Source organism: Phoenix dactylifera, unplaced genomic scaffold (genome assembly GCF_009389715.1).
Source record: "Phoenix dactylifera cultivar Barhee BC4 unplaced genomic scaffold, palm_55x_up_171113_PBpolish2nd_filt_p 000430F, whole genome shotgun sequence".
Lineage (NCBI taxonomy): Eukaryota > Viridiplantae > Streptophyta > Magnoliopsida > Arecales > Arecaceae > Phoenix > Phoenix dactylifera.
Window position 1 is genome coordinate 266,034 of NW_024067866.1, and position 18,612 is coordinate 284,645.

General features: G+C 35.4%; 1 protein-coding gene across 2 annotated transcripts in view; it reads left to right on the forward strand.

The window, feature by feature from the left end:
• The first annotated feature begins 3,303 nt into the window (after positions 1-3,303).
• Positions 3,304-18,612, forward strand: part of LOC103724105 (1-acyl-sn-glycerol-3-phosphate acyltransferase PLS1-like) — a 28,842-nt gene continuing 13,533 nt past the window's right edge. For both annotated transcript variants that reach the window (XM_008815261.4, XM_008815262.4), the window contains exons 1-5: positions 3,304-3,566; positions 4,049-4,171; positions 4,536-4,575; positions 4,705-4,778; positions 4,962-5,021. In XM_008815261.4, the coding sequence (XP_008813483.1) occupies positions 3,486-3,566; positions 4,049-4,171; positions 4,536-4,575; positions 4,705-4,778; positions 4,962-5,021 (378 nt within the window). In that variant the 5' untranslated portion in view covers positions 3,304-3,485. The remainder of the gene's footprint in view (positions 3,567-4,048; positions 4,172-4,535; positions 4,576-4,704; positions 4,779-4,961; positions 5,022-18,612) is intronic.

Consider the following 18,612-nt stretch of genomic DNA (forward strand, 5'->3'; position numbering starts at 1 on the left):
CGGAAGCTTTGGTCAACATTGCTCTCTCCATTCTTTCCTAAGGCGTCTCTGCATTTCTTCAACAGGTTTGTCAACCGTTGCCGCATACTTTCTCCAATTATTTTTTTGAATACCAACATGTTAGTAGTATTGTAGGGCATTAGTTTTTAAATTGTGGGAATGGTTAGAATTTGCCCAATTAATGGATAGAGAGATTGTACTAGCATATTTGAGATATTTGTTATGAATAAAATATGACTATTCCGTGCTAATTGTATTCCCAAACATAGTTTTTAGGATCATGCATTTTGAGTTGATATTATTCAATTTTTTTTTTGAATATTTTTGTGATGTAGATAGCTTAGATGGCCCCAAAGCAAAGTAGAGGCAAAGCACCTACTGTTGGCCCTACTAATATGGTCAACAAAAGGTGTTACTTTAGCCACTTTGTCAATTTTATGGTCACCCTCATTCCATCTATGTCACGTGAATAGAAGGAAAGGGTCAGTGGCACTTCTTTTGGGCATATGCTAGGTCTACCATATATAAAACAGAGTAGGCCTGTATTGGACACATCGCTCTCCTTTTGAGATGATGTTGAGGAGGATTTTTGGTTTGGTAGGCCTGAGCTCTAACTTGAGTCAGAGTCAGAATCTCCGAGTGAATGAGGAGAAAAGTGATGTGATGACACTTGCCTTGTTGGCACAAAGAAAAAGGTTCCATTGCCACCAAAATTGGGCTAAGATCAGAGCGCAACTCAGATGACCTGAGGATCGGCTGAGATGAGTTGAGTAAGCTGAACAAAGTACAGGGGATGGATCTCCTCCGTGTGTGACCAGCCCGCTTGCTAGAGAATTTTCGGCAGAAGACCCTTCAATGCCTAGAGGTGCAAATGGGTTGGATCGGACTGAGTCATGAGTGACCCCGACAACCTAGTTTCTTATTCGGATCCTAATTTTGGACTCAAATCCAACCCAATAGAAGATCGGATAGGATTCACGGCTACAATTTTTGACCCAACGGGTCATTTGGGTCGTACCGGGTCGGGTCATGGGTCAAGCCGACCAATTTGCAGCCTTACTAATGCTTGAGTCAGAATTGAGAGACAACAGTGTGGAAGAAGAGAATTTCAGCAGGATGAGGGCTCTATGAGAAAGGTTGTGTGTATATTGCGTACTTCAAGTCCTCCGGGTTATTTTCCTTATATTGGGGAGCTAGCTTTATCGTTACTTGAGACAACGCAGCGTGCAATGATGGCCAGGCAACGACCGGTCGCACAATTGAGGCATGGGTGCTAGTTTGCATGGGCGGTATGCGCACAAGTCTAGTATAGGATGTGGTGTTGCCACAACTACAAGCTGCCAAGACTGTTGGTTGTTATGACTATCAACCTGAATAAGAAGATGCAAACCTATGGTTTTTCTTAGATTGAAGCAAATAATCTTGCTTCCCAAATCAAATGTCAAGATCAAGAATGTGGTGGAGGCAAATCCTAGAAGAATAAACCAATGATCTATGATTTCTTACTTAAATCTTGAAGTGGATGGGATCGGTCAATGCTGCGGACCGCCTCATATTGCCAGTGTGAGGACCCGTGCGGGCGTGTGTTTAGTCCCACATCAGTTATTCGCTGGGTAGATCTTGGGTATTTATACAGGAATAAGGAACCCAAACAATAACTTCCAGCTAGCCATTTTGGATGAGGTCCTGGATTGTTACAAATGGTATCAGAGCGAACTCGGCCCATAACTTATGTGGACTAGGGGACACTGTAGCACGGATCCATTAGGGTTGACCACGGACCGATCGTGGTGTTTGTGATTAGATTTGAATGGATTTGAACCCTTAGCCTGACAAGGACATTAGGGCTTGAACGGGGGGAGTATGTGAGGACCCGTGCGGGCGTGTGTTTAGTCCCACATCGGTTATTCGCTGGGTAGATCTTGGGTATTTATACAGGATCAAGAAACCCAAATAATACATTCCGGCTAGCCATTTTGGGTGAGGTCCTGAGTTGTTACAGCCAGTTATGGCCGTTCATTGCCAACGTGGATGAGACCTATAATGCCTCCAAGGAGCCTCATGACCGTCGCCGGTTGCTAGTTGCCTAGCAGAAATGAGGGATTGGATAGCAAAGTCAAAACCCTAGCCGCTTAAGAAGGGACAAAACTAGAGGAAGTGAGGGGTGAGTTCGAAGGAAAGGACTTTGAATCGGGTACATGTTTGATTGCTTGGGATCCGGTTTAGAAGGTTTAGTGGCACCTTGGATATTTGAATATGAATCTAGACAAATCAAGTAATACTCGAATCCATATTCAAATCTGGCAAATTTTTGTACTTAATCCAACCCTAATTAATCGTAGAAATGGATATGATTGGATCACATCTGTCCCGCTTTCAACCCTATAAAAAGTTTGCCCTAATTCTTTCCCAAAAAAAGAAAAATCTACATGAAAAACTTGTCATGAAGGCCCTTTAAGACTTGTTTAGATATTCCTATAGGAATATATTATGGAAATTGGAATTGTTGGCCTACCTAATCTATAGCCTTCTAGGGTTTTGTTCAACTCTTAGCCTAAGTTCTAATGTACCTAAAAAAAAGGGTCTTAGCCTAAGTTCTAGCTTGTGCGCGTTGGTCCATCAGAAGAAAAAAAAATTCATAAAGATCTTTGTATCTCCCACAGCATTGGGACTAAGCGTTGATATGAATTATGTCCAAATGGGCTATCCAAGTCACAGACCTAGCACGAAATTTAATCCAATTTTACTGAATTACCCAAAAAAGCCCTTATATGTACTATTATTATTATTATTATTTCCAAATAGAAGTCCATTCTAATTATTTAAGATAATAAAAATAAATATTTATTAAAATTTATCAAAATCAAAATATTTTTTAAATAAAAATTATTTTTTTTAGCATCACCATCGATGCTTTTTCCTTCCATCCGACCGAAATTTTGAGTTGGGATGAAAATATCCATCAATTAATCGTCCATCCTCCGTAGTCCATACCAACCAAACCGGCATTGCAGGTGCCAGGGGACAAGAAGATTAATGCCCATCAGGGTTGCATCGTCCGGAACTCCAGCTTCCTCCCCCGGCCCCCTTTTCCTGAATCATCGTGCCGCTCACCCACCACCGGTAACACGATCCGCAAACTAGGCTAGCCCTCAAAAGCGGGCACATGAGTAGGAGGTGAGAGGATCCCAAGTCCCGATTGAAGGACTAACCCGCGGATACGACGGTCGAAATCACGGCCTCTGTTCTGGTGGAAACTCCATCCAAAAAAGGCTCGCCTCCTTTTCCGTGGTCCCGTACATCTCCTGCGACCCATTCGAATGCAAAAAATGACACTTTTTGGCTTTCGAATCTCGACCGGAAGCTCGATAAAAAACCCTTTCTCGAAATAGGAAAAAAAAAACCGCCAAATTTTTATCCGTTTCCCTCCAATTTCTCGGAAGAAAATCTCTCTTTCTTCTCGTTTTCGTCTCTTTCTCTCGGCCATGGCGATCGTGGCGGCGTTGGTGGTGGTTCCTCTCGGCCTTCTCTTCCTTCTCTCGGGTTTGGTCGTAAACCTAATTCAGGTCGGAGATGGAGCAAGTTTAGAGGGAAAAGAAGGGCTCTTTTGTTCTGGATCGTGAATTTTTGATTGTCTGATCTCGTTATATGGGCTCTAATAGTCCGTGATGCTTGCTACGAGAGGTTTTGGGGAGTTTGGTGGTTTTATTTTGATCGTTGGATATTTTGAATTTGCGATGATTTTCTCGATATTAACTGTTCCTGTTGTTAGTTTTTGATTGTTAGCTGATTTCTTTGATGGGTGTTTATTAGCATTTGGTATGTCTAATATTCGTGCTAAGATTTGTCCGTTTTCTGGTTCATTCGCTTTTTTGTTTCCCTTTTTTCGTTCTGGAAGCAGTAATGTACTAAAGTATGATATTGATTTTTATCTTTTTGTCTCATAGCCTGAAATTGATTCACCCTTCTGTAGTCTTAGGAAAGATCTGATTTGTGGTTTCTCAGCATTTTCCAGGCATGATGACTTTTTTTTTGGGTTTTGCTGCAGGCTACTTGTTTCGTTATGATAAGGCCTTTCTCGAAGAATCTCTATAGGAAGATCAACAGAGTAGTGGCCGAATTGTTGTGGCTCCAGCTTGTTTGGCTCGTTGATTGGTGGGCAGGTGTTAAGGTAAATCTTTTAGTTAAAAGAAGTAACAATTTACTAATTCCTTCTTGGCTATTGTAGAACTTGTTCATTGTTTCCTTTTTAAACTCCATAGTTTGTAAAGCTTTCTTTATGACTTCGTAAATTACCACTACAGACCACCAATTTACAGCCAAACCTTGATTATGTTGATATGTTGTGTCTGACACAGGCAGTTGTGTTATTAGTATTTGTGGTACTTGTATCCTTCACTGGAATTACATCCTCCATATTGCGTCTAGTTGATTGATCAACTTAGAAGATGTTTTGAAAGATGTAGGAATTTTTGCTGATACCATCTTTTGCTCCCAGAGTATGAAGATTAATATGGCTTTGTTCCTGGTTACAGGTACACTTATACGCTGATTCTGAAACATACAAATCACTGGGTGAGGACTGAAATTTTCAACTTTGATCCTGAGAAATGTATATGATTTGGTGTGGAGTGATATTGTTAACCACATTAACTTAGAACTTATTCAGATTGAAATTTGAGCTGACATGGAAAACTTTTATAGGTAAAGAGCATGCATTGGTCATTTGTAATCACAGAAGTGACATTGACTGGCTTGTTGGATGGATTTTAGCTCAGGTGCATAACAAATTTAATATGCATGTCGCATGAGAATCTTAATTTGGCTATATCATGTATCTTGGTATGTTTACCAGTTGTAAACTTGCATGCTGGAAACATGCATAAGTTTGTGTTCTCAAATGTAGAGGACGCATTCTTATTTTTCTTTATTTACCTGATATTTCTATTTGCCTACCCCAGCGCTCGGGTTGCCTCGGTAGCACGATAGCTGTCATGAAGAAATCATCAAAATTTTTGCCAGTAAGTCTTTATGGTACATACCATTATTGTGCTTCTTCTGATACATCCACTGTTTTTTACTTTAAAATTGAAGGGTCATAGATTGGAAAAGATAAGTTATATCAATAATCATATAGTTTCTGTCATTTAGTATTCTAGTTTCTATATTTTCTCCAGTGGACCAATTGCTTAGGAGTGGAGAGCTCTTTTGTATCCTGCAGTTAAACATTTATGTGTATGCAATGCATCTATCTATGATCTATACCATATTAGAAGAGAAGATTGTGAAAATTAGAAATATTTTATACATATTCAATTAGTCAATTCTTGTTTCTAAAATACTGTAGCCTCAATTTCATGGAATACTTCATATGAAAGAATAAGAAATCTTCTATAATCTTTTTTTTTTTTTCTATGAATAGTCTCTTTCGCCTGGACTCAATTAACTGCCCACCTCATGCTCTCGTGAATATTATCAGACTAATAAAGGAAATTCTGCTGACAGATTTGACTTTTCTTTAAAAAATGGACTCTGAATGTTTTGTACTTGTGATCCTTTTCGTGTCTCACATCTCCTTCATATATATCCTAACCGATTGAGCATCTAATTGATTTCTTTTCTAAAAGGGGATTTTGAATGATTCCCATCGAGAATCTCTCTCCCTCTCTTTCTTTCTCTCACACTACACACAGAGATGTGTCTTCCTAATGCATCCTTGCAAACCATGTCTTATTTATTAATTTTTCAATCAAATACTTCTTTTAATATGTTTAACATCTCACTTTTCTAATAGATTTGGCTTTGAATTTTTATTTCCATTTTGGTGGACATCTATTTCCTTTCCTTTCCTTAATTGTTGTTTCACCATCCTTAAATGTTTTATCCACTCTTGTTCTTTCATTCATATGTTACTCCCTTTTGATTCTCTTTTGTTAGAGAAAAAAGCAGGTAACTAAACAAAAATTGAAGTATATTAGCAATTCACATTCTTTTTTAAGAAATAAATTAATGATTTTGATTGTACACTCAGATTGCACGATAATGTCCCATTGAATTTTCTCTCATTTTTTTTATTTTTTTTATGCTAGAATTTTGTATTGTTCCTTAGTTTTCTATTTTATTCTATTATTCTGTGTTATACTTTGATTCTTCTTTATTTTTATTTTATTTAATAATTTTCTAACTATTCATTGTCTATATTTCATGCATCCTAGTCTACAACCACAAGCTACCAAATACATCCAAAATCTGTATTAAATTAGTCATCATATCTTTCTCATGCCTTCATTTTTTCCTTCCTTCTATAACAATCTTTTCTTGTCTCTTTGCCTTGCATATATACATGCATTGTACATATTTACATGGTTGCTTTACATGTGCATGTGGTGCCCATGATGGCACCCTTCCAATCATTGAATGCGAATTCATCATATGGTAGCATGTAAAAAATATCTTTTATGGACCGCCATATAATAATTTTTTAATCCCTTGTCTTCTTTTCCTTGTTATAATGTTTAAATTTTGGTCTCCTTACATACTCATGAGATTTGGTAGCTTATGTTGCTACTCTCTCTTATAATTGTGCCCCATAGACTCTTTGGTTTCTAATCCAGAAATCTTAGCTAATTTAACTCCTCAATCTCTTCTATCTTGACATGTCCCACCACCTTTTCTGTTTCTCTCATTGGAGCCCTCCTCACCCCAAGTAACTATTAAAGAAAAAGAAACTCTAACTGACTATGTTTCATCTTCCCCCTCTTTCTTCAACTCTTTCTCTAGATTGTGTCCTGAGTGCTCATGCCTCTCTTTCCATCTCTAGTGTCTTCTTCCTGTAGATCAATGTTCGCTATATTTGTATTGGTGCCATACTCGTACCTTGTGGGTATCGTATGATATAGCTTCCATATGGGCACAGGGTTGGGAGACCCTTTCCTCATGTCCAGCCACAAACCCCCAAAATTGGGTGGCATGGGTTGGTATAACATGAATCTGGGGAGAAACAGTTTGATCCAACTGGTATAGGCCAGCCTGATCCCTGCACTTTTTTTGAACCTCAGTACCATAAGTGCATCGCTGTTACGCTTGTTGCCCGGGTGGTACGGGTTGACATAGCAAGCTATGCGGCAGACTAGTCACTTAGGTTGGTCATTGCATAACTTCTATGAGCATCTTTTAATATCAAAATAGAATCAAGGTATGTGTGGGGTTTGGAAAATGTATCTAAAACAATGCAACAACGTGCTTTCCTTTTGAATTTACATTTGTGACTCTAAGCTTAACTTTAGTTTGGCATAATTTATATTTTAAGCACAATTCTTCAACAACTTTTAATCTATACTATGCCATATAAGAGTGATTAGAGATTTGTCATATTTTACAAATCGGAAAATTACTAATTCATTGTTAAAAATTATTATTATGTAGATTATGTCCATGGGTAAATTGGGGACAATACGTACATTTCCCATTAAATAAGAATCACATTGATTAAAAAAGGGACAGTTTAGGTTGTATGTCTCATTTCCTCTGTCTTAATGCTTCTCCAAGTAGCCTTCTTCATGCTAACCTAGCCCTCTTCTTATATTACATCAGTTCAAATATTATCCTCCAGACCAAATCAAATTTCTTAAATGACTTTTTTGCCCCAAACATGCATCACACATGCTGGAGTATTGGTTTAAAGTCATTGAATATCTTAAGATTGTCGATGTGATTAATATTGCTTCCATTTTGCTTTCAATAAACATGATCAACTTATGATTGCCTATTGTTTACATCAAAGGATTCATTTGGAATGACCCTTAAGGAGCCAAAGAAGTATAAGATAATAAGTTTCTTAAAATATTTGTATATTAGTATAATAAAATGTAATTTTAAAACTACATATTTTTGACATACAAAAATAAAATCATTAATTTTATTGATTCATTTATGTGGTTTCTTTTTTTAGATCTTGATTTGAATTGCATTGGGAGGCATGAGTATATGCGTGTATGTGTGTGTATGTGCGTGTAGGTATATATTGTTCGTTACTGGTTTTTTCAGGCAAAATGAGCTCGGCTTTGTGCGGAATATTATAAAAATTTACATAGTGCCTGCCCAAATACCTGGCCTGATCAATGTAAAAAAAAAAAGGCCTGTAGAGTGGCCCGTTTTGATCCCTCTTTGTTTGTTTAACCTAAATTTGCTTTTGGCTTGTCCTGTGGAGTGGGCCAAGGGGGGATGTTTAACAATTCTCAAGTGGTCCTTCTGAGATGATATAATATCATAGATCTATTTTGGTTAGGGTTATGTTGTTAGTTTGGTTTCCTAATCTTGTTCTGATGTCAAAATGGAAAGTTTAGGGCAACAAAGGAAATTTCAATATTGTCAATTATGTGGATCCACAATGCTTATTCTTTGGGATTCTCTTTGTTGCCCAGTAGATACAACCAAGAGGGGGGGTGAATTGGGTCTTTTAAAACTTTTAGGCTACTTCTAACACTTTTCAATTAATTATGCTAAGTTGTATAGATGCACAGTGGAAGTTAAACTTAGCAACAGTTTGATTTATTGAATGAGACTTGATTAAGTAAATTGAATATGCTTGCAACTAAAGGATGCGCGGATAAGAGTTAAGCAACCAATCTAAGTAAGTAAGTGGGCAAGTTAGACAATGACAAAAAGCATCACAAAACAACAGACATATAGTGGTTCAGTGCACCCCAGCACCTACATCCACCCCAAGACCTCTTGGGAATTTCACTACAATCCTCCAGATTACAGTCCGGTAGTTTTGCGAGTGCACTACCCAACTCGTTGTTTTACACCGGGCTAACAACGAACCCTACAATCCGGTAGTTTTTCGAGTGAACTACCCAACTCGTTGTTTTACCCCGGGCTAACAACGAACCCTACAATCCCCAATTTTAACTTAGGCTTGGGACGCCTATCCCTTGTTCCAAGTCCCTTGACTGAAACAAGCTCAATATTCAAACGTTTTACAAAAGATTTGAAAGCTCTTAAGAAGCAAATATAACAATGAGAAACAATAAAATCGGAAGAACCCTTTTTGCCGTTGGAAGCGTGGATGATGGTGGTTCTTCTGATGTGGATCACGTTGGCTTGAATGCGAGCTTTGATTGCCAAGTGGGAGTGAGTAGATGAGCTCGAAATCAAAAGCTTGAATGCACTTGATTTCTCCTCTTGAAAGCTCTAACTCCTTGAACCTCTTTTTCTTTCTTCTCTCTTGAATGATCTTGTGTTTGGTGAGAAGTTGAGAAGCACTTAAGAGGTCCCTTTATAGCCCAAAAAGCAAATATAGCGCACAAAAAAAGAGACGTTGAATTCAAATCAAACCTGAAAAGTTGTTAGTCGCGTCCCAGGCGCTCCGGGGACGTCTCCGCGCTTTACGGGGACGTCTCCGCTTGTTTGCGCTTTTTGCATGGGGACGACTCCGCTTCTTCGGGGACGACTCCGCGCTCCGGGGACGTCTCCGCGCTTTACGGGGACGTCTCCGCCGTTATATCTCCGAAAAAAGTCTTCTGGAATTCTCTGAGAGAGTCGACTCCGCTTTTTCAGGGGACGTCTCCGCGCTCCGGGGACGTCTCCGCGCTTTACGGGGACGTCTCCGCCGTTATATCTCCGAAAAACAAGTCTTCTGGAATTCTCTGAGAGAGCCGTCTCCGCTATCTAGGGGACGACTCCGCTGGTCTGCTTTTACTTGCGGGACGACTCCGCAGGTACCGGGGACGTCTCCAGACGTGCCAGTTCTTCCTGTTTGTGCCAGAGACGTCTCGGAGACAACCCGGAGACGTCTCGGCTGTCTCTGAACTTTTTCTTTCATCTCAAAATTCTTCAATAAGTTCTTAAAATCATGGAACTTGCCTAGACATTCTTAACAATATCTTATTAACCAACTAAAACCTCAAATAACTTTTAAGTAAAGGGAATTATGCTCTAGTGTTTTGTATTCATCAAAATCCATTAGAGGGTCAACAATCTCCCCCTTTTTGATGATGACAAAACTTGGAGTATGTGCAATATAAATATACTGTGTTCTAGGACTAATGCATAGCTAAGTTGCATGAAGTAGAAAACATAAATATTTAAAACATACTTCATGTAATGCTTTAGATTTAATCAGCTTAACACAATCAACCTATTTCAGTTTAAGCTGAGTTGGTATTCAATATAAAATAATATTTAAACATACTTCATGATAATGCTTTAGATTTAATCAGCTTAACACAATCAACCTATTTCAGTTAAGCTGAGTTGGTATTCAATATAAAATAAAAGCATTATGAGCATATACTTAGATATTTCTCCCCCTTTTTGACAACATCAAAAAGATAGTGGAACATTAAGCACAAAGATAAGAATACTCAGATATTTCTTTTTCTTATTGTACTCTGATTTGCATGTCAAGTTATTGCAAGAATATGAATCATATAACTCAAGGCAATAATGTTAGAAAAAGATTAATGAGCATAGATCAGAGCCAATTAAGATAATTCCTAGAGCAGAACACATCGAATGTGATTTCAAGAAATTTTCTAATTTGATACCACAGATAGTTTTCTAATCAAGTGTAGGTGGAATCTTCCTTAGGTTAATTCAAGAAGTACCACAAATGATATTCAAGGAAAGCACGAATGGAAATCTGACCTCTCTTCAATAATAAGTGGGAAAGCTTGTTCATTTAAGACCTTTGCCTAATTATTAAGTATTTTATCAATAGGAGAGCAATTCAATTGATTTTCAGAGTAAAAGATCAAAACTTATATATTTGAAAGACATATCATCCTGTTGGATCATTAATTCTTAATGACTTCAAAGTTCTTTTATGATAATAAGAGCATTGGGGCCAAAACCAAAATATTGAATTCATCAACTTTGATACAGTTCTTAGAGCTCTTTTTAAAGACTTTCTTTTATTTCTTTTAGAGAATAAGCACAATTTGATACTAAAATTAATGAATGGCACAAATTGATGCTAAATAGCAACCAATTAGGACTTCATTAGTGAAGTTCAAAAATAGATTTTCTAAGAGATACTCAAGAAAATTTAACACATTATTCTCCCCCTTTTCATTAAATTAGAGGCTCTTAAATTTGCAAGTTTGGTTCAAGAGTGATGCATGAGATATACTAACCAAATAACACGCCTCAAGGTGTATCATAAAGATTTTCAGATTTAAATTTCAGATGATACATATTGGAGAGTATTAGGATCACTTTTCATTTAGTATTCTTTCCCTCTCCTTTAGTTATAGATTTATGCGATTAAGTTCCATAAGATCTTTCCTTCTGAAATTTTCTTTCTCCCCCTTAATTGATCATTCCATTTTAAGAGTTTAGAATTTGTAAATAATGTTCAATAAAATTGTCAATCTCAAAAATATGTTTTCTATAAGTTTCAGCTTATTTTCATAAGACTCAAGGTTTGAGATAAGACAACCTTTATAGAACTCATCTTAAGGTATAAACTTATAATTAAAGCATGTATTGCAATATAAGGATGTTCATCAAAATCAATCCATAAAAATCAAGGTATGCATCAAATTAAAGTAACTTTAAGGATAAGATATCTAAAGCTCCCCCTCAAAAGATGCATTCCTCTTCAATCATTCTTTTCTTTGTTGAATTTCAGATTTTAATGACAAGCATGAATAAAACTGAAATTCTATGATATCGAGAATGTCGAGTGATCAAGAATTATTCAAAATTTATAGCAATCACCCTTTTTAATCTTTTAAGCACAAGTTATGCTTTCTCCTAATCTTAGAGAAAATGTATAGAGATATTAATCAGAAAATGATTCATTTGAAGCTCAATTTTTTTTTTTTTTTCAAAAACATTTACATTTTCTTTCTTTTAAGAATCATTTGAGTGAGCTGAAATATTTCTAGCTTTAAGATCATTCACTCTATATATATATTCTGATGGAAGTCTTTAAGAAATGTAGGAGAGAAAAACATATAGATGATCATTGAGGTATATATATTTATAGAACTCAATTTCTTAATCATAGTTTTTCACCAATGTATATATGAAACCACAATAAATCTTTTTAATATCAAGATAAGATCATATATTTAGAAATTTTTGTTTGCAACCAAAATCATCGAAAGACACATCATTTGGACCAATATTAGTACACTTTAAAGATAAGAAATGATATGTTTCGGATGCGTATCGGAGCAATCAACCAAGGCATCAAATTTTAATTCTATTTTTCTTATATTAAGATTTTATTTAGAAATCATATGAGTTTAAGCTTTTATACAAAATCAGATTCTGAATTTCATTAAAGATTTTCAATAGAGCCTTTCAAGGTCATAATTTGAGATATGTATCTTCCACATTATAGCTCATCTTAAATCATTACGATTGAAAACTTATATTTCAAACATATAAGAGCATATCAGAATCTTTGTATTTAATGTGAGTTTTGTATGAATTAGCACATTATATACCAAGTTAAGCAAGTTGAAAGATAAAACAAACTCAATTTATTTTGCCCTAAATAGAGATATCCTTCTCTTCTCCTTTTTACAAATTTATTTAACTTTCAGATTTAACGATGATTGTGAACGACAAATCTGAAATTTCTTTTCAATAAAACCAAACACAAGATGTTATGTAGTATTTCAAACATTCAATCAAATTGTCCAAGTATGAGGCATTACAAAAATATTGAGAACCCATAATTCAAGACATCATGCCACATGCAAAATATATTATGTGTTAAGTCATGCATTAAAATAATAAGAAAAAGAATGTCAAGGATCAAAATCAATTCTTTTCAAATAAACTCCCTCTATATAATTTTGCACTGATTTCATCATTAAAGTGTGTTTTCAAGTGATTAAAAATTTGACTTGATTCTTCTTATATACTTTCATTACTTTGTCTTTCATTTTTAACTTTCTTATGCTCTATACTCTATTTGCTCCCTATCCGGTGGAGTTGGGTCAAATAGTGCCGGGTACTACCACTAGCCTCCCCATTGGCACCATCCCTATGATGAGCAATATAGAAATGTTAAATGTTTACTTCAAACTCTCCCTGTTTGAGTGTAATTAATTATAGATTTTATTCCTTCCAAATGTGCCGAATATATTATGCTTGTTTTTGCTTTTCCTTAAGATTGAAGTACTTGCCTTTGCTCAGATTTTTCATCTCTTGAACAATGTCCATTTTTTTTTCTTTATCTCTCTCTCTTTTTGTCATTCTCATGTAATTTACATGAAAGAGTAGAATAAAGAGATAATCTTATGTATCATATAGATGTATATTATGCAAACAACATTTTCATTGTGCTCAAGGATTCATAACTTCTCACAAGTTATTTTACATCAAAATTTTAAGCATATACTTGTGTATTTCATGGTTATGACATAGGCAAAGATATATTTTAGTTTGGGCAAACCATGAAATAATTTCTAAAAGTATAAGTCAGTCAATACACATATAGACATGATATCAAAAATTAATAATTAAAGAATTTAATCATGCCATAATAAGATTTAAGTTACTGACTTTGCTCAACTAATTTGTGAGAAAGGTATCTAAATTACCTATTCATTATATGTTCTTCAAGCCAAACTAGATTTCTTATGTGTGAACTTTTGGCTGAAGAAGATCCTCTCTCTTGTTTGCATGTGAATGTTTAGTGTATCTTACATGAAGATATCCTTCAAGTTGAAATTTCTCATTTTCCTTTCTTGAAGGAAGGTCATTAGTTTCTTTAAGATACAAAGCATTCATCCAACATATATATATTTTTTAATTAGATGACTCAATATGAGATATGACAATAGTTGCATGTTGAGTCACTTTACTCAAGAGATTGCCTAAATATAAGCAAGCACATATCATTTGAACTAAAGAGATAGATTCATTAACCAAGATAGTTCAAGTCAATTTAGTTTAGATTCTATTTGCTTAAGATAATTATCAATAAGATATGTTAACTATGTTTTAATCAATTTATCTTAAACATTTGTTTCTATCAAAATTCAGATTATGATTTATTTGTTATCAATAAAATATGATTAATTAAAGTTAGATTGAAGTCTTGCACACGGTCACATAATGAGCATACAATCTGGTCTACTAGCTGTATGATAAAATAATTATTCTATCATGCTTCAATACAGCTTTAACACAATAGATCTACTTTGCTCATCCTTTTCAAATTCTACAAGATGGGGTCATAGATATACCTTCTTCATGCCAATCTTCTATAAGAGTTTTCTTGTGGACTAATGTTGGTCAATGAAGATCCCCTTTCCTGTTTGTCTTAATTTGGAGTTTGAGAGAAGATGTTAATTCATTCATCATACATATTTCAAACTCACCTTGTATGAGCTTAGTAAAAATATAAATCTTCATTAGTAGAACCAAAAATAATGTCACAAATTCTTCCTTTTGATACATAGATTTATCATTATTACTTTCTATCAAAAAGGTTGCTTAAGCTTTTATATCATGCTTTTGATGCTTGTTTCAAATCATATAATGCTTTATCATATTTGTAATGAGTGTTTTCAAATATGGTGGTTACCTAACATATATAAAGTAAGCACATAGGAGTCCATTCTACACACTCATTTGATAGGATATAATGTTTATAAAGCAAATAAATGATAAAGGTGGTTTTTACTTCTAATCATGCAAGAATCTTATCAAGATCTATTTCATCTTTTCTTGATTTAATCTTTTAGTAGTCATCATTAAGTGTATATCTGAAAAATCCAATTTGGTTCTAATTAATAAGTTTTTCAGATTGTTATATGTAAAAGATTTAACCATATAATTTGATTTTAGTATTTTGATAATAGATCATTAGTCTCATAAAGAATAAAATGAATTGATACTTCTACAACTAGAATTTTTCATGAATGTTCTATATGCATTGCTTGATGAATGATATCCAAGGATAGAAATATCTTTATTAGATTTGGCATTATTTTTCAAGAGAACATATCAAGCATAACATGTACGACTGAAAAATATGAGAGATACGCAATAGTTCGTTTTCTATTTTTCAGAAGATCAAGAGAAGTTTTCATCAAAGATAGATCTAATAGAAGTCATATGTATGACAAGTATTGATGATAGCTTTTTAAAAGCATTAAGTAGATGGCTATCATACACATTGCCTTTTTCAATTCTTCAAAGATTCTATTAATTCTATTTTACTTATAGTGTTCTTGGTGCAGAAACAATTGTATTCAATACTATTTCTGTGCACAACTTAACACAAAAATTGGTTTTCAAACCTATGCCGTGATTCATAGTTTGCAAACTTTATCATTTGATCGCTTTTTGTGAGTTTGTGCCCAAGCAGAAAATAATTTCAATTTGAGTGCCAAGAACAAGGCTAATGTAAGCTTTTGAAAAAATTAGTGTTGGAAACAACATCTCTAGATTTAGAAATTTTTGTTTTGTTTCCCTTAGTTAGCATGCATAGCAAAGCTTTGACCTTTAAGAGGATAATCTAAGTAGCTATGGCAAGGTCTTTTGAGATTAAGTCATACTAGCATGAGTTGATTTGTATGCTAAGATGGTTTCTTTAATCTTGGTATTCATAGTGCATATATTTCCAAAAACATACCAAGTACACATTATCATATCTATGATCAATAAACAATAATGCCATGGATAAAAACTCTCAATCAAGCATATAGAGAATTCACAGAATTATTCTTAATAAATTAATCATTTTGCACTTATCCAATAGTGAGTAAAGTATACTATAAATGAAGTGATTTGATTATATTTCCAAAAGTATTTTCTATATCACAAAATTGATCAATACATGCAATTCATATTTTAATCGAATACTAAAGTAATTTCACTATGAGAGGATGCAATAATAACTTATATCATTATTTCTTTCATTTAACTCATTCTTCTTAATTACATTTTAAATTCAATTCCTTAGCACATGTCTAGAGCACCCATTGTTTTAGATAACATCTTTTATTAGAACCTTGGATAGCTAGACATACTTGCTGAAGAATAATCATATTTTTCAACTTAGGAACCCAAGCTCTTTTTGGGTCCTTGTAGGTTAGCTATAATTGTTCCTTTTGCAACCCATATTTTCTTAATAGCTATTTTGTCCATGAATTTACAGATTTTAGGATTACAAGGGATGTATTTCTGTATCCTCTTGTTGAATTTAACAAACTTAGATCGAACATGAGTTAGTAGAAAGACTTTCAGTTTTCTGTTTTTCCCCTTTTAGGTTCATCAAATTTGTAATGTATAGATTTAGGAACAACAGAAGAGATTTTACTTAGCTTTTGTTTATCAGTATTATAAGACTCTGTTTTAGAATAATTAAAACTGTTTTAACAAACATATTCTTAAAAGATTTTTGGGTGTACCAAGGTTGATATCCTAATGTAGCCTTTATCAAATTCCAGCTCTTTGATTATTTATCATTAGGTTCAATTTTTCAGAGCTGAGGGTAATTTTCAACAACAGGTTTTTAATTTGTCCACTTCTTTAGTTAATCTTCTGTTATCCTTCTGAAAGTAATTCATTTGTTTTTCTTAAGTTATCATGACTTTTAGTGAGAGATTGATCTCTTTGATTTAGTTTCTTGATTTTCTTTCATTAAGATTTCAGTTTACTAGTTAGTTTCAGTTTTTCATCTATTAGAATTTGATTTTCATTCTTCAAGTTCTTGTTCTTACAAATAAGTTTCTTATATTCTAAATACAAATCAGAAAAGGCATCATGGAGTTCATCAAATGTAAAATTGCTTTCAGTTTCAGCATGTACCTCTTGTGCCACCAAGCATGGATTTTCAATATGATACTGCTCTCCTTCTACACATGATGTTCAGATTTGTTAGTACATTCATATTTGTCTTCAAGCATATTCCATATTTCTTTTAGCAGTCATGCAAGAAGATATGCAATTAAACTCATTCCTATCTAATGCACAATATAATAGGTTCATGGCATCAGCATTCAATTGTGCTAAGTCCTTTTCATTAAAAGTTTGAGAGAGTGTGTGAAGATCATTTATTATGATTTTCCATAAGTAATAGTTTTGTGATTGAATAAAAATGCGCACGCGTATTTTCCAATGTGTATAGTTAAGCCATTAAATAGTGGAGGTGTATCAATTGATTGTCCTTCTCCTAGAAAACTATCTATTTGAGTTGTCATGATCTTTGGCTCTTGATCGTGAGATCAACAATTAAACTTAGAGCACCTGCTCTGATACCACTTGTTGCCCAGTAGATACAACCCAAGAGGGGGGGTGAATTGGGTCTTTTTAAAACTTTTAGGCTACTTCTAACACTTTTCAATTAATTATACTAAGTTGTAAAGATGCACAGTGGAATTTAAACTTAGCAACAGTTTGATTTATTGAATGAGACTTGATTAAGTAAATTGAATATGCTTGCAACTAAAGGATGCGCGGATAAGAGTTAAGCAACCAATTTATCTAAGTAAGTGAGCAAGTTAGACAATGACAAAAAGCATCACAAACACAACAGACATATAGTGGTTCAGTGCACCCCAGCACCTACATCCACTCCCCAAGACCTCTTGGGAATTTCACTACAATCCTCCAGATTACAGTCCGGTAGTTTTGCGAGTGCACTACCCAACTCGTTGTTTTACACCGGGCTAACAACGAACCCTACAATCCGGTAGTTTTTCGAGTGAACTACCCAACTCGTTGTTTTACCCCGGGCTAACAACGAACCCTACAATCCCCCAATTTTAACTTAGGCTTGGGACGCCTATCCCTTGTTCCAAGTCCCTTGACTGAAACAAGCTCAATATTCAAACGTTTTACAAAAGATTTGAAAGCTCTTAAGAAGCAAATATAACAATGAGAAACAATAAAATCGGAAGAACCCTTTTTGCCGTTGGAAGCGTGGATGATGGTGGTTCTTCTGATGTGGATCACGTTGGCTTGAATGCGAGCTTTGATTGCCAAGTGGGAGTGAGTAGATGAGCTCGAAATCAGATGGGAAAGCTTGAATGCACTTGATTTCTCCTCTTGAAAGCTCTAACTCCCTTGAACCTCTTTTTCTTTCTTCTCTCTTGAATGATCTTGTGTTGGGTTGGTGAGAAGTTGTTGAGAAGCACTTAAGAGGTCCCTTTTATAGCCCAAAAAGCAAATATAGCCGTTAGACACAAAAAAAGAGACGTTTGAAATTCAAATCAAACCTGAAAAAGTTGTTAGTCGCGTCCCAGGCGCTTTACGGGGACGTCTCCGCTTGTTTGCGCTTTTTTGCATGGGGACGACTCCGCTTCTTCGGGGACGACTCCGCGCTCCGGGGACGTCTCCGCGCTTTACGGGGACGTCTCCGCCGTTATATCTCCGAAAAACAAGTCTTCTGGAATTCTCTGAGAGAGTCGACTCCGCTTTTTCAGGGGACGTCTCCGCGCTTTACGGGGACGTCTCCGCCGTTATATCTCCGAAAAACAAGTCTTCTGGAATTCTCTTGAGAGAGCCGTCTCCGCTATCTAGGGGACGACTCCGCTGGTCTGCTTTTTACTTGCGGGGACGACTCCGCAGGTACCGGGGACGTCTCCAGACGTGCCAGTTCTTCCTGTTTGTGCCAGAGACGTCTCGGAGACAACC